This window comes from Crocodylus siamensis, chromosome 4, assembly GCF_052110815.1.
Source record: "Crocodylus siamensis isolate JL-2025a chromosome 4, ASM5211081v1, whole genome shotgun sequence".
NCBI lineage: Eukaryota > Metazoa > Chordata > Crocodylia > Crocodylidae > Crocodylus > Crocodylus siamensis.
In genome coordinates this window covers 135,350,568-135,367,075 of record NC_143398.1, presented here as the reverse complement: position 1 = coordinate 135,367,075, position 16,508 = coordinate 135,350,568, and the positions used below count along the sequence as shown (strand labels likewise).

Here is a 16,508-nt window from a genome sequence, read left to right as displayed (position 1 = left end):
CTGGCTTTTTATTAGATTTTAAATTAAAAGAAAAAATTAATGTAATCAATGTCTTTGGGCAATGAGTTACATACTACTTTGAGCAGGGGTTCCAGAAAATATGTAAAGAAAGAAATGTATTTATACAACTACAAAATAAACTGAAGCTCCTGAAAATAATCTGTTTATACATCTTTTCCTGAAGCACTTCATCATTGCTAACCAAGTGGAAATACTGCTGTGCCCACGTCCTCGGCTTTCATGGATTCTAAACATTTTTAAACAGCAAGGAAGTGTACTCTTACACACTGTGCACTACCATTGCGGAGGTGGAACCGGATCTTCTTCTAACATTCAAAGAAAATGGGAACATTTTCTCACTGAATCTCAGCCAACAAATGGAGGCAAACTTGTTCTTTCTTTGAGGGTTTTTCCAGGAATCCCTTCCATAAGTTGCTGCATTTTAGTACAGTTTGTAAGGTATATTTATTATTCTGACAGGTGCACTGGCTTTGAGTAGAAATCCATTCATGCTGTCCATGACTGCCCAGTATGTGTTCTTGCTAGAAATAAAACAGATGCAGGAGGGGATGGGGATGGGTTCCTGACTTTGAATCCAATAACCTAGTGGTTAGGGCACTTGCCTACAAAACAAGGGACTCAGGACTAGCTCTCCCTTCCTGAGAGGTACAATCTACTTTCCCCAAAAGATTAGGGGTTATACATATTTTCAATTTGAACCACAATAAAAACAGACTGAACATTTTGTGCCAAGTATAGCTAGCTGTCTTCAGCTGTAAACTTTCAGGATGTATAGATGAGTGAGGCAAATGATCAAAAAGGAAAAAAAAAAATGGTTACAAACACCCTGACCTTAATGTACCCCATACTTCATTATGGCATGAATGCATAATTTTGCAGCAGTAACTCCACATGTATTGGATAACTGAAATAAGTTCCCACACTTAAAAATATAGTATTCACCATCTCTTAGATCAGTGGTTTTCAAACTTTTTCAGCAAAATACTGTTGCTTATACCACCCACATGTCTCTGCATAGAAGAACATCAATGCTGGCATCATTGATGCTGAAGTCATTGCAGAATCCCTGGCGAAACTCTTCCACAACTTGTGGAGCTCCGAAGAAGTACCTGAGGACTGGAAGAGAACCAATGTTGTGCCCATTCACAAGAAGGGCAGGAGGGAGGACCTGGGTAACTATAGGCCAATCAGCCTAACTTACATCCTAGGGAAAATCCTAGAAAAGTTCATCAAGGAGTCTATCTGCGATAAGCTTGCAGAAGGTAAGATTCTGAATGAAAGTCAGCACGGCTTCGTCACAGGCAGGTCGCCTTACCGTCCTCATCTCCTTCTATGGCCAGGTAACTCACCGCATGGACATGGGACAGCAGGCTGACATTGTATACCTTGACTTCCAAAAGGCCTTTGTTCTAGTATCCCATGATATCTTCGCGATAAAATTGGAGGATTGTGGACTTAACTCCGAGACAGTCAGGTGGATGAGAAACTGGCTGCAGGATAGAACTCAGAGAGTCACAGTGAATGAATCTCTGTCATCCTGGTGAGAAGTGGGCAGCAGTGTCTCGCAGTGGTTGGTGCTTGGTCCAGTACTTTTCAACATCTTTATTAATGATTTGGATGTGGGGGTGAAGAGCTCACTGGCCAAGTTTGTGGATGATACCAAGTTATAGGGAAGCATGGTCATGCCTGAAGATAGGCTACAGATACAGATGAACCTAGACAGGCTAGCAAGTTGGGTGGATCAGAATGTGATGAAGTTCAGTGTCGAGAAATGTAAAGTGCTCCACCTCGGGATGAGCAATCCCCAACACACCTACAGGCTTGGCAGCACCAAACTGACTAGTACCACGAATGAAAGGGACCTGGGGGTAACAATAGACCACAGTATGAATATGAGCTGGCAGTGCGATGCTGTAGCTGGTAGGGCAAATAATACTCTGGCATGCATCAGTTGATGCATCTCCAGCAAAACCAAGGAGGTGATTCTTCTGCTTTACTCAGCACTGGTGAGACTGCAGCTGGAGTACTGCATCCAGTTCTGGGCACCACACTTTAACAAGGACACGGACAAGCTTAAGAAAGTCCAAAGAAAAACCACCCGTATGACCAGTCTTACACAGCAAGCCATACGAGGAGAAGCTGAGGGATCTGGGACTATTCAGCCTGAAGAAAAGAAGTCTGAGAGGGGACTTGGTAGCACCTTACCGCTACACTAGGAGAGTACATCAAGGGCTCTGTAAGCAACTGATCACCAGGGCACCCAAGGGGAAAACTAGGAGTAATGGCCACAAACTTCTGGAAGACCGATTCAGGCTAAACATTAGGAAAAACTTCTTCACAGTCAGGGTGTCCAGACTGTACAATAAGCTCCCTCCAGAAGTGGTGCAATCACCTATCGTGGACACCTTCAAGAGGAGACTAGACAGTCACTTTGCTGGGGTTACCTGGCCCCCAGTTATCTTTCCTGTTTGGTGCAGGGGGCTGGACCTGAAGATCTTCCAAGGTCTCTTCTAGCCTTACAATCTATGAATCAATCATTGGATAAACCATTATTAACCATGCACTGAGAAATCAGAAGCTCCACTACCTTTATTAAAATTTAGGCATGTACCTCTTGGCAAAGCACCATGTATCCCAGGGGTACACGTACCCCAGTTTGAAAACAACTATCCTAGATAAGTGTTTTAAGGATTAGGTGCATTAGAATTCCTTGTTTTATAGAGAAGATTCTGCTTTCATTCAGTGACTTTTGAATCCAATTTCATGTTACTTCCCCAAATTGCAACTACATAACTGTGTAAGTATAACCGTCTGACTGTGTAAGTGCAATTATTTTCATCCATATCCACAGCTTGCAATTCAGCTTTGCCTCAGCTAGCCTATTGAGCATGCTCAGTAAGGCTGTGCAAAGGCCAGATTGCTACTAAGGAAAATCAAATCACATGAATACTCAGGGATAGACAAGTCTCAACACTTGAACAGGGCAAAAAACCATGGCTACCAAGTGAAAAAGATGAGAAGAAGCTTTCAACTTTTTGGACCAATAGCCTAATGGTTAGGAGACTTGTCCAGTGAGCAGGGGACTTTTTTTCTAGGTTCCCCTCCCCCAGAGCCCCATCATCAAACATTTCTCTTAAGGACTATCCACTAGCCAGGCAAGAAAAGAAGATATGTGAGGCCAGCTAGATATGTGGATGTGCACAGTGCCAGACTGATGTGGGGGGAGGAGCCAGAAATTCCCATGGCCCCTGGGTGACAGCGTGGGGGACACTGGCTGGGCCCTTCAGAGTTCTTATTGTGTGACGTGACCAGGGCTAGCCTGTCCTATCTGCAAAACCTGCGGGTGCAGAGGGCCCTGCAGAACTGGCAGTGGTGGCTGCGTTTGTTGTATAGCCTGCTTGTTGGCCTCATGGGTTGAATGTTTAGCTACCTGAATTCCGGCTGCCACCCTCCCCCCATGTCTGGTGCGCTGGGTATAGTTTAGGGAAGTGGTTCTGAACCAGGGTACAACAGCACCTCAGAGTGTTGCAAGAGCTCTTCAAAGACGGCATGGCACAGGCACCACTACTACTGCTTTCAGGTGCAACTTCCCCATGTGTCTTGTTCAGAGCCAGACTGGTAAAGGCTATTGAAGGAGCTCTGTATTCTGCTCCCAGAAACAGAAGCACATAGGACAGTTCCATCTGCTCTGTGTGCCTGTGTTTCTGGGAAGAACATGCAGTGTTGGGCTAGGAAGGGCTGTGACAAGATCAGATCTGTTATAGCTTTAACAAGTAATCCTAATGCGGGCAGGAGCATGTGCTCCAGCCATGTTTCTTCCCAGTCTGGCTGTGCATGAGAAACATGGGACAGTTCCATCTAGCTGTGTCTATAGTCATGTTAACACCCTGACTGAGAACCACTGGGGTAAACTGAGGCAGCACAACAGTAGTTCTCAACTGGGGTCCTATCAGATTAAAAAAGGTATGCCTCTAAAAAGATTGAGGACCCTTGGTTTAGGAAATGAGAGAGATTCATTTAGTTTCAAGAGTTCAAGGGGATCCTGGAATCTTCCTATGGATGTATGAGTTTCTATGTACCTTAATTAACTTGGTCATTTGCATGGGGCCAATCATGGGATAAATGAAAGTGCATGAAATATCAGGCTATTAAATTAATTCACGTCTCAGACAAACAAGCTAAACCCCAACTAAGACCACCAACTAAATTGTCACTGTCAGCCCCAAAATCTAATACCAGCAAATTGGCTGTTTAGGAAATACAGCCTTCCCACAACAAATCTAGTCACATTTGTCGCCCACAGAAACTTTAGAGATTTGACTAAAATAGTCAAACGTCTGAATAAAAAATAAGTCTACGCTAAAGATTTATTTCTTCTATTAAGTTCTTGTGATTTTCTCTTTCTGCATGAACAGGCTCCTGGGACAAATTCGTATCCATTTGCAGGTTCATTTTCTCTATATCTATTAAGAGCTTTTGTCTCTCAAGCATATTAGTTTATTTTAAAAGTACATGAGAGAAAAATCTGGCCAAAAATTCGGCTAGCAAAATAATCCTAACAGTTCCCTAGTCATCAGGAATACCATGGCCTTCATTGTTCATCCAGAGATCTTTTGCTTCTTTTATTTCCATCTGGAAAATAAAAAAGCAATAAAAAACACAGATGGTTCTTCCATACAGTCAAACAGTCAAGATGATGATTTGCCCACTGAAAAATATTTTTAAAATGATAACTTTCCTCAGGAGTCATAAGAACCATCTCAGCTACCAGAATAGATTCTACAAATTCCATTCTTTACGGCTGTGAGAGAGATTTGCTGTAATATTTTTTCAAGAGTTCTCACCAGCCTTTGTGGAACTGTGTTTTTTCTGTACTAGTATTTTTTTTTAAATTGAGGCTTATAGCTAATAATTACAGAAGCATGTACAATATCAGCCACTTTTTTATTTAACAACCAAACTTAAAAATATAAGGAATCGTCACCTAACTGATGACCCACTTACATGACTAGTTGTATTACTGTCCTGTCATGAGCTCTCTTGCAAGTTTCAGCTGTTAGGCCTTCAGCTTCTATGGTGGAATTCTGCAATTCACTCACTCTCGGACCAGGATGTGAATTGCAGTACCAACCATGACTAACTCTACTGATCCAACTACGATTGGATCCTGCAAGTTTTCCTCCAAGGGCTCATGGCATAAGTTGGTTGATTTAAAGTGTCTCCAAAACAGCTTCTTCAAAACACAGCAAGATTTATTCATTGCTAAAAGGCACAAAGCATTGACAATAAAGTATAAAAACAATAAGACATATAACCATATTCATACATCCAACCATTTCACAGAAAATGCAAAATCAGGAGTTTTCTGTGAAAAACACCAGGCTCCACGATTTTAGTGGGCTTGCTGCAGGAAAATAAAAGCTTACCAGCAAACAGAGAAAAGGGTGGGAACTTCTGCAGACTTGAAGTATGGTGGAGGAGAAGGGTGCAAATGAGGGGAGTGAGCCTATGATGTAGGCTCAGTACAGGAGCCAGTCTGGGACCAGTCAGGGAAGCGAGAGGGTTTTGGTCCCACCTATGAAAACAGCCAGAGGAATGCTGCACCCTGGAAGCAGTGGTAATGGTGCCTGTGCCATGCTATCTTTGAAAAGCTGTTGCAACACTCTGAGGTGCTGTTGCACCCTGGTTCAGAACCACTTCCCTAAACTATACCCAGCCTGTGCCAGTCAAGAAAGTCAGGGGTCAAACACATGACCTCAACTTGTGTTTCACCTGAAGAAATGAATATTCCCCTAGTTAGTTTCAGGGATGAAGTTTTTGTTTCTTTACTTTAAAATTACTCAGACTAGGCCAGGTCCCCAGGTACAGACATCTAGTAAAATCCCTAAATGAAACTTCACAAAGTAGAAAGACACATGGCCTGAGGGCACTGTTCCTGGATAACCCTTAGGCTGCTTCTTGTGGGCTATTATGGAGCCATGCCCACGACTCAAAACCATCTTTCCAAAATGGAACGCCAGCAGAGAAGTCTGAATGTAAATGCATCCCTTCTCCGAAAGTAAATCAACCCTTCTCCCCTCTCTCGTGTAACAGGTTTTTAATTGTATGATAAGAACCAGCCATAAAGTTATAACCCATTTTTTGTGCAGTAACTTTGTGGCTTATTTCTTGTTTTACGACTCCATTAACTGCTTTAACATGTGGCTGGATTACAATTTAAGATGCGATTAACTGGTTAATCATGTCTAAGTGAAATGTGTAACAGTGGCCACAATGACCTATATCTGTCCATGAGGGTCTTGATCTTGCTTGCACTAAATTTAAAAGCAAAACTAGTACTGGCTTCAACAGGAACAGGATCAGGACTTCAACTATTTAGCCTTAGTGTGTCACCTTTCTGAATAAAATATGTTGTCAGAATGGCATATAACAAGGGGAACATAAATGTAATGTATTAATTTGTTCAGAGTGAGTTGATTAGATTTCATAGGTTTCATAGACATTAGGGGCTGGAAGGGACCTCAAGAGATCATCAGGTCCAGCCCCCCTCCCACCCCCACCCCCTGCCATAGGCAGGAAGTCAGCTGGAATCAAGTGACCCCAGCAAGAAATATATCTACCTGTTTTTTGAAGGGGTCCAGAGTAGGTGCTTGCATCACCTCTGGGGGGAGTTTGTTCCAGACCCTGGACACTGTAAACAACTTTTTTCTTATATCTAGTCTAAATTGGCCTTCCTGGAGTTTATGGCTGTTAGACCTTGTTATCCCTTGGGGAGCTCTGGTGAACAGGTGTTCTCCCAGGTCCTGATGTACCCCTCTTATATAATTGTAGGCTGCCCAAGTCCCTCTGAGCCTTCTCTTCTCCAGACTGAAGAGTCCCAAGTCCCTGACCCTCTCCTCATATGGCCTTCCCTCCAGGCCTTGGATCATATGACTGGCTCTCCTCTGGACTCTCTCAAGCTTCTCCAAAGCCTTCCTGAAGTACGGGGCCCAATACTGGCTCCAGCTGTGGTCTCACAGGGCTGAGTAAAGTGGGAGGATGACTTATCTGGTTTTGCTTGAGATGCATTGGTGGATGCATGCTAGAATCTGGTTAGCTTTGCCAGCCATATCATCACATTGGTAGCTCATATTCATCTTGTGGTCACTCAAGACCCCCAAGTCCCTTTCGGTTGTGATGCTAGCAAGTGTAGTACTGTCGAGCCTGTAAGTATGCTTGGGGTTCTTCCTACTGAGGTGCTGCACTTTATACTTCTCTGCATTGAAGGCCATCAGGTTTTGGTTGGCCCACCTTGAGAGTGTGTCCAAGTTTGCCCTGTATCCTCAGCCTGTCTTGAGGTGTGACTGCCCTCCCCCACTATTTGGTATCATCTGTGAACTTGGTGAGTTCACATCTGACTCCTGAATCCAGATCATTCATGAAGATGTTAAAGAGTACTGGCCCAAGTACTGAGCCCTGAGGGACTCTGCTGGTCACCCTGTGCCATGCTGATTTGTACTTTGCAACTAGTACTCTTTGGGTCTGACCCCACAGCCAGTTGCCTAGCCATTGGACCGTGTGATGATCTAGACCACAGTTCCCCAGCCTAACCATAAGGACATCATGGAGAACTACGTGAAAGGCCTTCTTGAAGTCCAGGTATAGGACGTCTATGTCACCTCTCTTGTCCAGGGCACATGTTATCTGGTCACAGAAGGTGATGAAGTTGGTCAGGCATGACCTGCCAGTTACAAAGTCACGTTGGCTGGCATTCAGAAGTTTGCCTTCCATCATTCTTGTGTTGATGGATTCCCTTGGCAATTTTCTCGAGGCTTTTTCCAGGGACTGATTGTTCTACAGTCCCCCGGGTCATCCCTCCTCACTTTCTTGCAGATAAGGTTGGCTCTTTTCCAGTCAGCTGAGACCTTGCCCAAGTGCCACTATTTTTCAAATATCTCTGACAAAGGGGATGTATTGATGTCTGCCAGCTCCTTCAAGACTCTCAGGTGCATTCCGTCTGGGCCTGTGGACTTGTGAATGTCCAGTTCCTCAAGGTGCTCCCTCACCTGATCCACTTCAATTTTAGGCCTGTCGCCCACTCCCAGATTGAACATTTAAGAAATTATTGAACATTTAGGAAATTTGCACTTACAACTTGCAGAATAATGTGTTTATATGTTAAAAAAAAAAAAAGTGCTGTATCCACATAAATAGAATTCATCTGTTAGCTATTGTTTATAGTTGCCTTCATTTTTTGCCCAAATTTTATAATTATTGTAACAAGAAATAATGCATATTGTAACCAAGTAATTCATTTTTATGAGATTTTCCGGCTTTATAAACTTAAATATGTCCAGTTCTAGCTACAGGAATTTAAAACTTCAGCCATTACTATGTACAAGTTATGCTTACCCTTTTCTGCTCTTTGACATATTCCATTAATTCTTCTCTTGTTCTTTTTACAGCTTCTTCCACGGCCTTTTCACTTCGTTTCTGCTCTTCCATTATTGCTGCCTTAACAACCTCCTAGAATACACAAAAATTGATAAATTATATTTTATACGTTGAACTGAATACTTGTAGATATTTATATTTAAAATAGCATGGAGAAAATCTCTCATAGATCTCAGCCCATTCTTTCTTGCAAAGTCTCTGTCTACAATAACAGTTTTCTTTAACTTACATACGTATATTGTGATTAATATATTATAATCTCAATATTACAGTGAGAAAGGAAGAACGGCTCCCAAAGCTGCTGTGTTAATAGAAACAAGATTCTTGTCTTTTGTAGAAGGAAGTGACCAATTAATGAAATAGTTTTCAGGCATAAAAAAAAAAATCGAGACTGATGCTACTGATACTAATTAATGGAGTAAGAAAAAGGAATGTTCACACCTAAACACATGCATGCCCTTATTAGTTTCCAAATTCTGGAGCTTTCTAGTATATTCCATGAAACTGTACAGAAAAGGAAATGTGGAATTTGAGGGAAAAACTGCATGACTGTTTATCAATCTTGATTCATCACTACAATCTCATTGCTATGGAAAAAGCAGCGCGCATCATCATGAAAGCACTCTATTCTCTCTACTACTGTGAAACCTGGATAAAAACACTTATGGCTGATTTCCTTACACAATAGTCTAAATCAGCTGTGTTTACTGTCACTCCAAACACTGTCGTAAACCACTTAATGTCAACAACTGAAGCAATCTCTGCTGGGTAAATTTCCTGCTTAATGTCACAATCATCAAATGATGATTCAAGATCAAATCAGTTAACAGACAATTACTGGCAAAATATTTTTCCTTGTTGAAGAAATATAGGTAAAGATATACAACATAAACAAATTGTATTTGTAAGACAGGCGTGTAAGGCACTTGCTCAGAAACTGGGAAATTAAAGTATTGCCAGAACCTCAGCGAGGCTTACGTAGGACAGTACTGCCACGTGCATGGTTCATCTTATAAAATTGCACTTGTGTGTGAGTACTTACTGCACACTGTGACTTTTGGGGTGTCCTTGTGGAACTCTTGAAAAAAGCAAAATGGGTCAGAGTGGGTGAAGCATAAGCCTGGAGGGTCTTAAAAATCTGTCCAGTTTTGTGTGGGGATAGAGCCTTTCTTCTCTTCAATTAATAAGTATATAACTTTTAACATTGAACATTTTTAATACTTTTTAGTTTATTTCTTGTGTTAATTATGCGATGTTCAACTGTAACATGTATTTAATAAGTTCACAGAAATGCAAAGAGTAGGGTGTGTGTTCTTCAAATTTACAGCCATGGTGCTGCCCTTCATGAAGTGATCAAAACACAAGTTAATGTAACATGATTTGCAAGTCCTGCTATTTTAAACTCCACTTAACAGTCTTCTGTCAGTCCAGTGTGTATGACATTACCATGATCTGATGGAAATAAATATGTCCTGGCTAAAGATTTTACAAACAAGTGGGCAGGCCCCAAAACATACTCTTAATTCAACATACAGCTCAAGGTCCAAGTGTCCCAAATACCACAAAGCCCCCATTAGTTTCCTAAAAGCAAAACCCAGTTAATCATGAGGTGGGAATTTCCTGTACCATATATATATATAAAAAGAATTTTATCAAAACAATAGTTTTGGATTTACACTTTCTGACATTATTATTAACTAGAGAATCATAGAAATTAGGGCTGGAAGGGACTTCAGGAGGTCTAGTCCAACCCCTTGCCTAAAGCAGGATCATTCCTATCCAAACTATCTCAAACAAATCCTAGTCTATTACTAAAACAACACACTGAACCCTGTCACAACCACAAGGAATAGCACCCTAACCTGCCACAGATAAAGCAGGGGGACAGTGGAAGCCAGCATCCTGCTGCTGCAATCATTGCTAAAATATGCTTGAGAGATCCAAGCAAGAGAGCCACACCCACCCACTATAAAGGAAAGCAAAAATCCCCACAGTTCATACCACCCTGATCATGGAGTAAAATTCCTTCCTGACCCCAAATAAGATGAAAGGTCTAACTCTGAGTGGAGGAACAACAACCTCTCTTGCCAGGGACCTCTGGGTTTTAATTCTAGGAAGAACAATGGTGCACCCTGGTCAAAATCCCTAGCCTTAACTTCAGCTAGTACCCAATGCTACTGAGGACGGCAACTCCCTCTCCTCCCCAATATGTAGTTCATAGTTAGTTCATAGTTTCTAGTGTTGGAAGGGACCTGAACAGATCATCAAGTCCCACCCCCTGTCCTGGGCAGGAACGAGTGCTGGAATCATAATACCCCAGCCAGATATCTATTCAACCTCCTCTTGAAGACCCCAAGGTAGGGGAGAGCACCACCTCCCTTGGGAGCCTATTCCAAAGCCTGGCAGCCCTAATCATAAAGTAATGCCTCCTGATATCAAGCCTGAACCTCTCAATCTGTGGCCCTTATTCCTTGTTATCCCAGGTGGTGTCCGGGGGATCAGAGACCCACCTATTTTCTGCTGGTCCACCCTGGTGAATTTATAGATGGCCACCAAATCCCCTCTTAGTCTTCTCTTGTGGAGGCTGAATAGATTCAGGCCCTTTAGTCTACCTTTGTAGGGGCTGGCCTGCTGCCCCTTGACCATGCAAGTGGCCCTTCTCTGGACCCTCTCAAGGTCAGCCACATCCCTCTTGAAGTGCGGTGCCCAGAACTGGACTCAGTACTCCAACTGTGGCCTGACCAGCACCACAGAGGGGTAGGACCACTGCCCTGGGATCACCACCCTGGACCTGCTTGTGATATATCTGTAGATGCACAACAAGGTGCAGTTAGCCTTACTGACTGCTTCCTCACATTGGCAGCTCATGTCCATCCTGGAGTTAACAATGACTCCAAGATCCCTTTCAGCCACTGTGTTGTTGAGAAGGGTGTTCCCCAACCTACAGGTATGTTGCAGGTTCCTTCTTCCTAGATGCAGTACCTTGCACTTGTCTGCGTTGAATTCCATCCTATTCTCATCTGCCCACCTCTGTAACCTGTCTAGATCTAGTTGGATTCTGTCCCACCCCTCCAGTGTGCCCACTTCTCCCCACATCTTTGTATCATCACTGAATTTCAACAGTGAGCTTTCCACGCTCACCTCCATGTCACTGATAAAGTTATTGAATAGCACAGGCCCAAGGACTGAGCCCTGGGGGACTCCACTGCCCACATCCCTCAGGTCGAAAACGACCCATCCACCACCACTCTCTGGGTGTGACCATTGAGCCAATTTGCCACCCATCTGACTGTGTAGGCATCAATGCTGCAGCTGCCTCATTTTTTTATGAGCATGGGGTGAGAAATAGTGTCAAAGGCCTTCTTGAAGTCCAGGTAGACGATATCCACCTCAACGCCCTCATCCAAGGACTTTGTGACCTGGTCGCAAAAGGAAACAAGTTTAGTCAGGCAGGATCTCCCGCAATGAACCCGTACTGGTTGCCCTTGAGCATTACTTTTCAAGCTGGGCCCCTGCAGATGTGCTACTTGATACTTTTCTCAAAGGTCTTCCCAAGGACCAAGGTGAGATTAATGGGCCTATAGTTACCCGGGTCCTCCTTTCTCCCCTTCTTGTAACTGGGGACCACACTGGCCCTTTTCCCGTCCTCTGGGATCTGGCCAAAGCACCATGTGTGCTCATACAGCCGTGCCAGGGGCCCTGCTATGTCCTCCACCAATTCCCTCAGTCCCTTTGGATCTGGTATCTGGTACCTGCTGATTTAAACATGCCCAGACCCTCCAAAAGTTTCCTAACTAGATCTGACCCTAGGCATGGCGTCATGTCCCCTGGGCCTGTCTATAATCCTAGGGGGGAGTTGTCCCAGAACCTGCTTAGAAATATGGAGGCAAAGAACTCGTTGAAGAGATCAGCTTTTTCATAGTTTGTAAGGTCAGAAGGGACCTGAGCAGATCATCAAGTCCAACCTCCTGCCATGGCACGAAAGAGTTCTGGGGTCAAACGACCCCAGCAAGGTGTTCATCTAGCCTCCTCTTAAAGACCCGCAGGGTAGGAGCCAGCACCACTTCGCCTGGAAGTTGGTTCCAGATCCTGGCCACCCTGACCATGAAGTAGCGCCTCCTGATGTCTAGCCTAAATCTACCCTCTGCCAGCTTGTGACCATTATTCCTAGTCATTCCTGGTGGAGCTTGGGGGAACAGGGACTCCCCCAATGCCTGCTGGTCCCCCCTGACTAGTTTGTAACAGGCCACTAGATCCCCCCTCAGCCTTCTCTTGCGGAGGCTGAACAGGTTCAGGTTCCGCAGCCTCTCCTCATAGGGCCTGCCCTGCTGCCCCCTGATCATGCGAGTGGTCCTCCTCTGGACCCTCTCCATGCTGTCCACATCCCTCTTGAAGTGCGGCGCTCAGAACTGGACGCAGTACTCCAGCTGTGGCTTGACCAGTGCCACATAGAGGGGGAGTATCACCTCCTTGGACCTCCTTGAGATGCATCTGTGGATGCATGACAAGGTACGGTTGGCCCTCCTGACTGCATCCCCACACTGCCGGCCCATGTTCATCTTGGCATCAATGATGACTCCAAGATCCTTTTCTGCTTCTGTACTGACGGGAAGGGAGTTCCCCAAACTGTAGGTATGGTGCCAGTTGTTTCTCCCCAGGTGTATCACCTTGCACTTGTCGGTGTTGAATCCCATCCTATTCTCATCGGCCCACCCCTGTAACCTGTCTAGGTCTGATTACAGCCTATTCCTCCCTTCTAGTGTGCCCACATCCCCCTGCATCTTAGTGTCTTCAGCAAGTTTGAACAGGGTGCTTTTTATCCCCTTGTCCAAGTCACTGATGAAGATGTTGAACAATGCGGGCCCGAGGACAGAGCCCTGCGGAACCCCATTGCCCACATCCCTCGAGGTTGAAAATGACTTGTCCACTACCACTCTCTGGGTGTGAACCTCCAGCCAGTTGACGACTCATTTGACTGCATAGGTGTCGACACCACAGTCCCCCAGTTTCTTAATGAGAATGAGGTGAGAGACAGTATCTAAGGCCTTCTGAAAGTCCAGGAAGACTATATCTACTGCTACCCCTGCATCTAAGGATTTGGTGAGCTGGTCGTAGAAGGCCACTAGGTTGGTCTGACAGGACCTGCCACTAATGAACCCGTGTTGGTTGCCCCTAAGTATAATCTCCCCTGCTGGCCCCTTGTGGATATGTGCCAGAATAATTCTCTCAAAAAGCTTGCCCAGGATTGAGATAAGACTCACTGGCCTATAGTTTCCCGGGTCCTCCTTCCTCCTCTTTTTGAAGATGGGAACCACATTGGCCCTCTTCCAGTCCTCTGGCACCACACCAGAGCACCATGAGTGCTCGTAAAGCCGTGCCAGGGGTCCCGCAATGACCTCAGCTAATTCCCTCAGTACTCTGTGGTGGAGATCGTCCGGACCAGCTGATTTGAATACATCCAGTCCCTCTAGAGCCATGGAAGTTCCCTAACTAGTTCCTCACTAACCCTTGGCCGAGGTGCGCCTCCCCTGGGGTCTAAGGGGGGGCCAGAGTGGGGGTGGCTGTTCCGGCCCCTGCTGAGGAAAATGGAGGCAAAGAAATTGTTAAATATATTAGCTTTGTTGTCTGGTGTGATGACCAAATTTCCTAGCGTGTCCTGCAGGGACCCCACGTTACCCAGAACCTTCTTTTTGCCCCCTATGTATTTAAAAAAGGACTTCTTGTTGTCCTTGAATTGGGAAGCTAGTCCCGGTTCCATCTCCGCCTTGGCCTTCCTGATTGACCCCCTGCACCCCCAAGCAACTGCACTATACTCCTCCCTGGTGACGGCCCCCTTCCTTCCATTGGGTGTATGCCTCCCTTTTAGCTAGGAGATACTCCTGGATGCTTTTGGTGAGCCATGGGGGCTTTTGCACCCTCCTGCCCCCTTTGAAACGTGTTGGGATTACCTCCCTTTGGGCTTGAAGGATCGTCTCCTTAAGGAGTAACTACTCTTCTTGGACACTTCCTTTGCTGCAAATCACCAGATTGCCCAGCCTGTCCTGTAGGGGCCCCACATTACCTGGTACCTTCTTCTTACTCCCTATGTATTTGAAAAAGGACTTTTTGTTATCCTTAATTCTAATTGCCAGCCCTAGTTCCATCTCTGCCTTGGCTTGCCTATCTACCTCCCTGCAATCATGAGCAATAGAGGTGTAATCCTCTTTGGTGAGAGCCCTGTGCTTCCATTGATTGTATGCCACCTTTTTGCCCTCAGGCCCTCCTGGATGCCTTTACTGAGCCAAGGCGGCTTTTTAGCACTCTTGTCCCCTTTGGTTCATGTTGGGACTGACTCCGTCTGAGCTCAGAGGATTGTCTCCTTAAGGAACAACCACCCATCCTAGACTCCCATCTCATTGAGGCTCCGAGTCCCTAGTGTCTCTCTTACTAACAGTGATAAACAATGTCTCGTCTTACTAACAATGTCTTGCTTACTAACATGTAGCTACAGGAGGGGAAAATAATTATTTCTGGCCACATGTGGCAATAAGCAATGCCCAGAAATATGGGAAATATCGATAGTAGAGCAATATCCATAGTACAGCAAAGGCATAGCTACTCCTAGATCATCCCTGACCAATGATTATTCAAACTCATTTTGAACACATCCAGTGATGGAGAGTCTTCAGCTTCCCTAGGGAGTCTATTCAATTGCCTCACTGTTCCAACAGTAAGGAAGTTTTTCCTGATATGCAATCTAAAGCTACTTTGCTGTAAGTTCAAGCCATTGGTTTGTGTCCTGCTCTCTGCAGCAAAACAGCAAGTATTCTCCCTCTCCTCCTTGACAGTCTTTCAGGTATTTGTAGACTGCTATCATGTCCCCTCTTAAGCAACTTTTCTACCAGTTGAACATTCCTGTTTCCTTCAGCGTCTCCTTCTATAGCTTTCCTTCCTCACCCTTTATCACGTGTTGGCTACCTCAACCCTCTCTAACTTCTCCATGTCCTTTTTAAAATACAGAACCCAAACTACAAACAGTACGCTAGAGGAGGCCTAACCAGGGGCAATTAAAGAGACACTATTCACTTCCTGTGTCTTGTACCTAATGTTACTGATGCAGCCCCAAACCACATTTACCTATTGTGTAGCTGCATCACACTGCAGACTCACTGACTCTGTGATCCACCAAGACTCCAAGATCCTTCTCTATAGTGATCCCATCCAGCCAGTTGTCACCCATTTTATATTTTTGATTATTTTTCCTGAGATGTAGCACCTTGCATTTGTCTGCACTGAACTTCAGTCTGCTAGCTCCAGCCCAGCTTTCCAATCTACCAAGATCCTTCCGAATTGCACTCCTGTCCCCAGTTTCATGTTGTCTGTAAATCTCCTCAAGAAGCTGTCTATTCCAGCATCCAGATCATTAATAAATATGCTGAAGAGCACTCAGCTTGGGACAGAACCCTGTGGGACTATACTCAAAGCCTCCTGCCATTCCAACATAGCTTTTTTATAATTACTAGGGCTGTGTGAAACAGCACCATTTCGTTTCAACTTCCATTTAGCCATTTTGAAGGGAGAGTGTTTCATTATATTGGTTTGAAGCACCATTCAATTTGTTTCATAGAACCTGTTTCGCTGTGTCAATGCTGTTTCAGTGCGTTTTGTTTTGCCCATAGGCTATAATGGGGAATCATGAAAATGCTTATAACTTCATCATTTCTTGCCTGATTTGAATGACAACTGCAGGGATGGTAGCTCCTTCTGAAAGCATAAAGCCTGCCCAGTTTAAAGGAGATAGGTGCAGGGGTTTCTGGGAAACTGCATCTCACTCTGGTCAAAGCAAAACTCATATCACTTGCCACCAGTGGCAGCCTGCTATCATCCCACGTGCAGATTTGGGGGTCCACACCCCTAGGAGGGCTGTGAGGCTGTGCTCTTCCTGTGAGGCATGGGTCCCTGGATCTGTGTGCAGGATGACAGCAGGCTGCCGCTCCCGGCTGGGGCCAGCGCCAGCACTGGGATTTCCCAGCACTCAGTGTGTGAAGCGCTGGACACACTTGGGTGCTGATGCT

At 44.9% G+C, this 16,508-nt stretch overlaps 1 protein-coding gene across 4 annotated transcripts in view; it reads right to left on the bottom strand.

Moving 5' to 3' along the window:
- Positions 1-16,508, bottom strand: part of CCDC91 (coiled-coil domain containing 91) — a 342,014-nt gene that overhangs the window by 74,016 nt on the left and 251,490 nt on the right. For 3 of the 4 annotated variants that reach the window (XM_090043857.1, XM_090043858.1, XM_090043859.1), the window contains exon 14: positions 8,413-8,526. In XM_090043857.1, the coding sequence (XP_089899983.1) occupies positions 8,413-8,526 (114 nt within the window). Of the gene's footprint in view, positions 1-246; positions 543-8,412; positions 8,527-16,508 lie in introns of those variants that run through there. The other variant, XM_090043861.1, reaches the window with a different exon arrangement.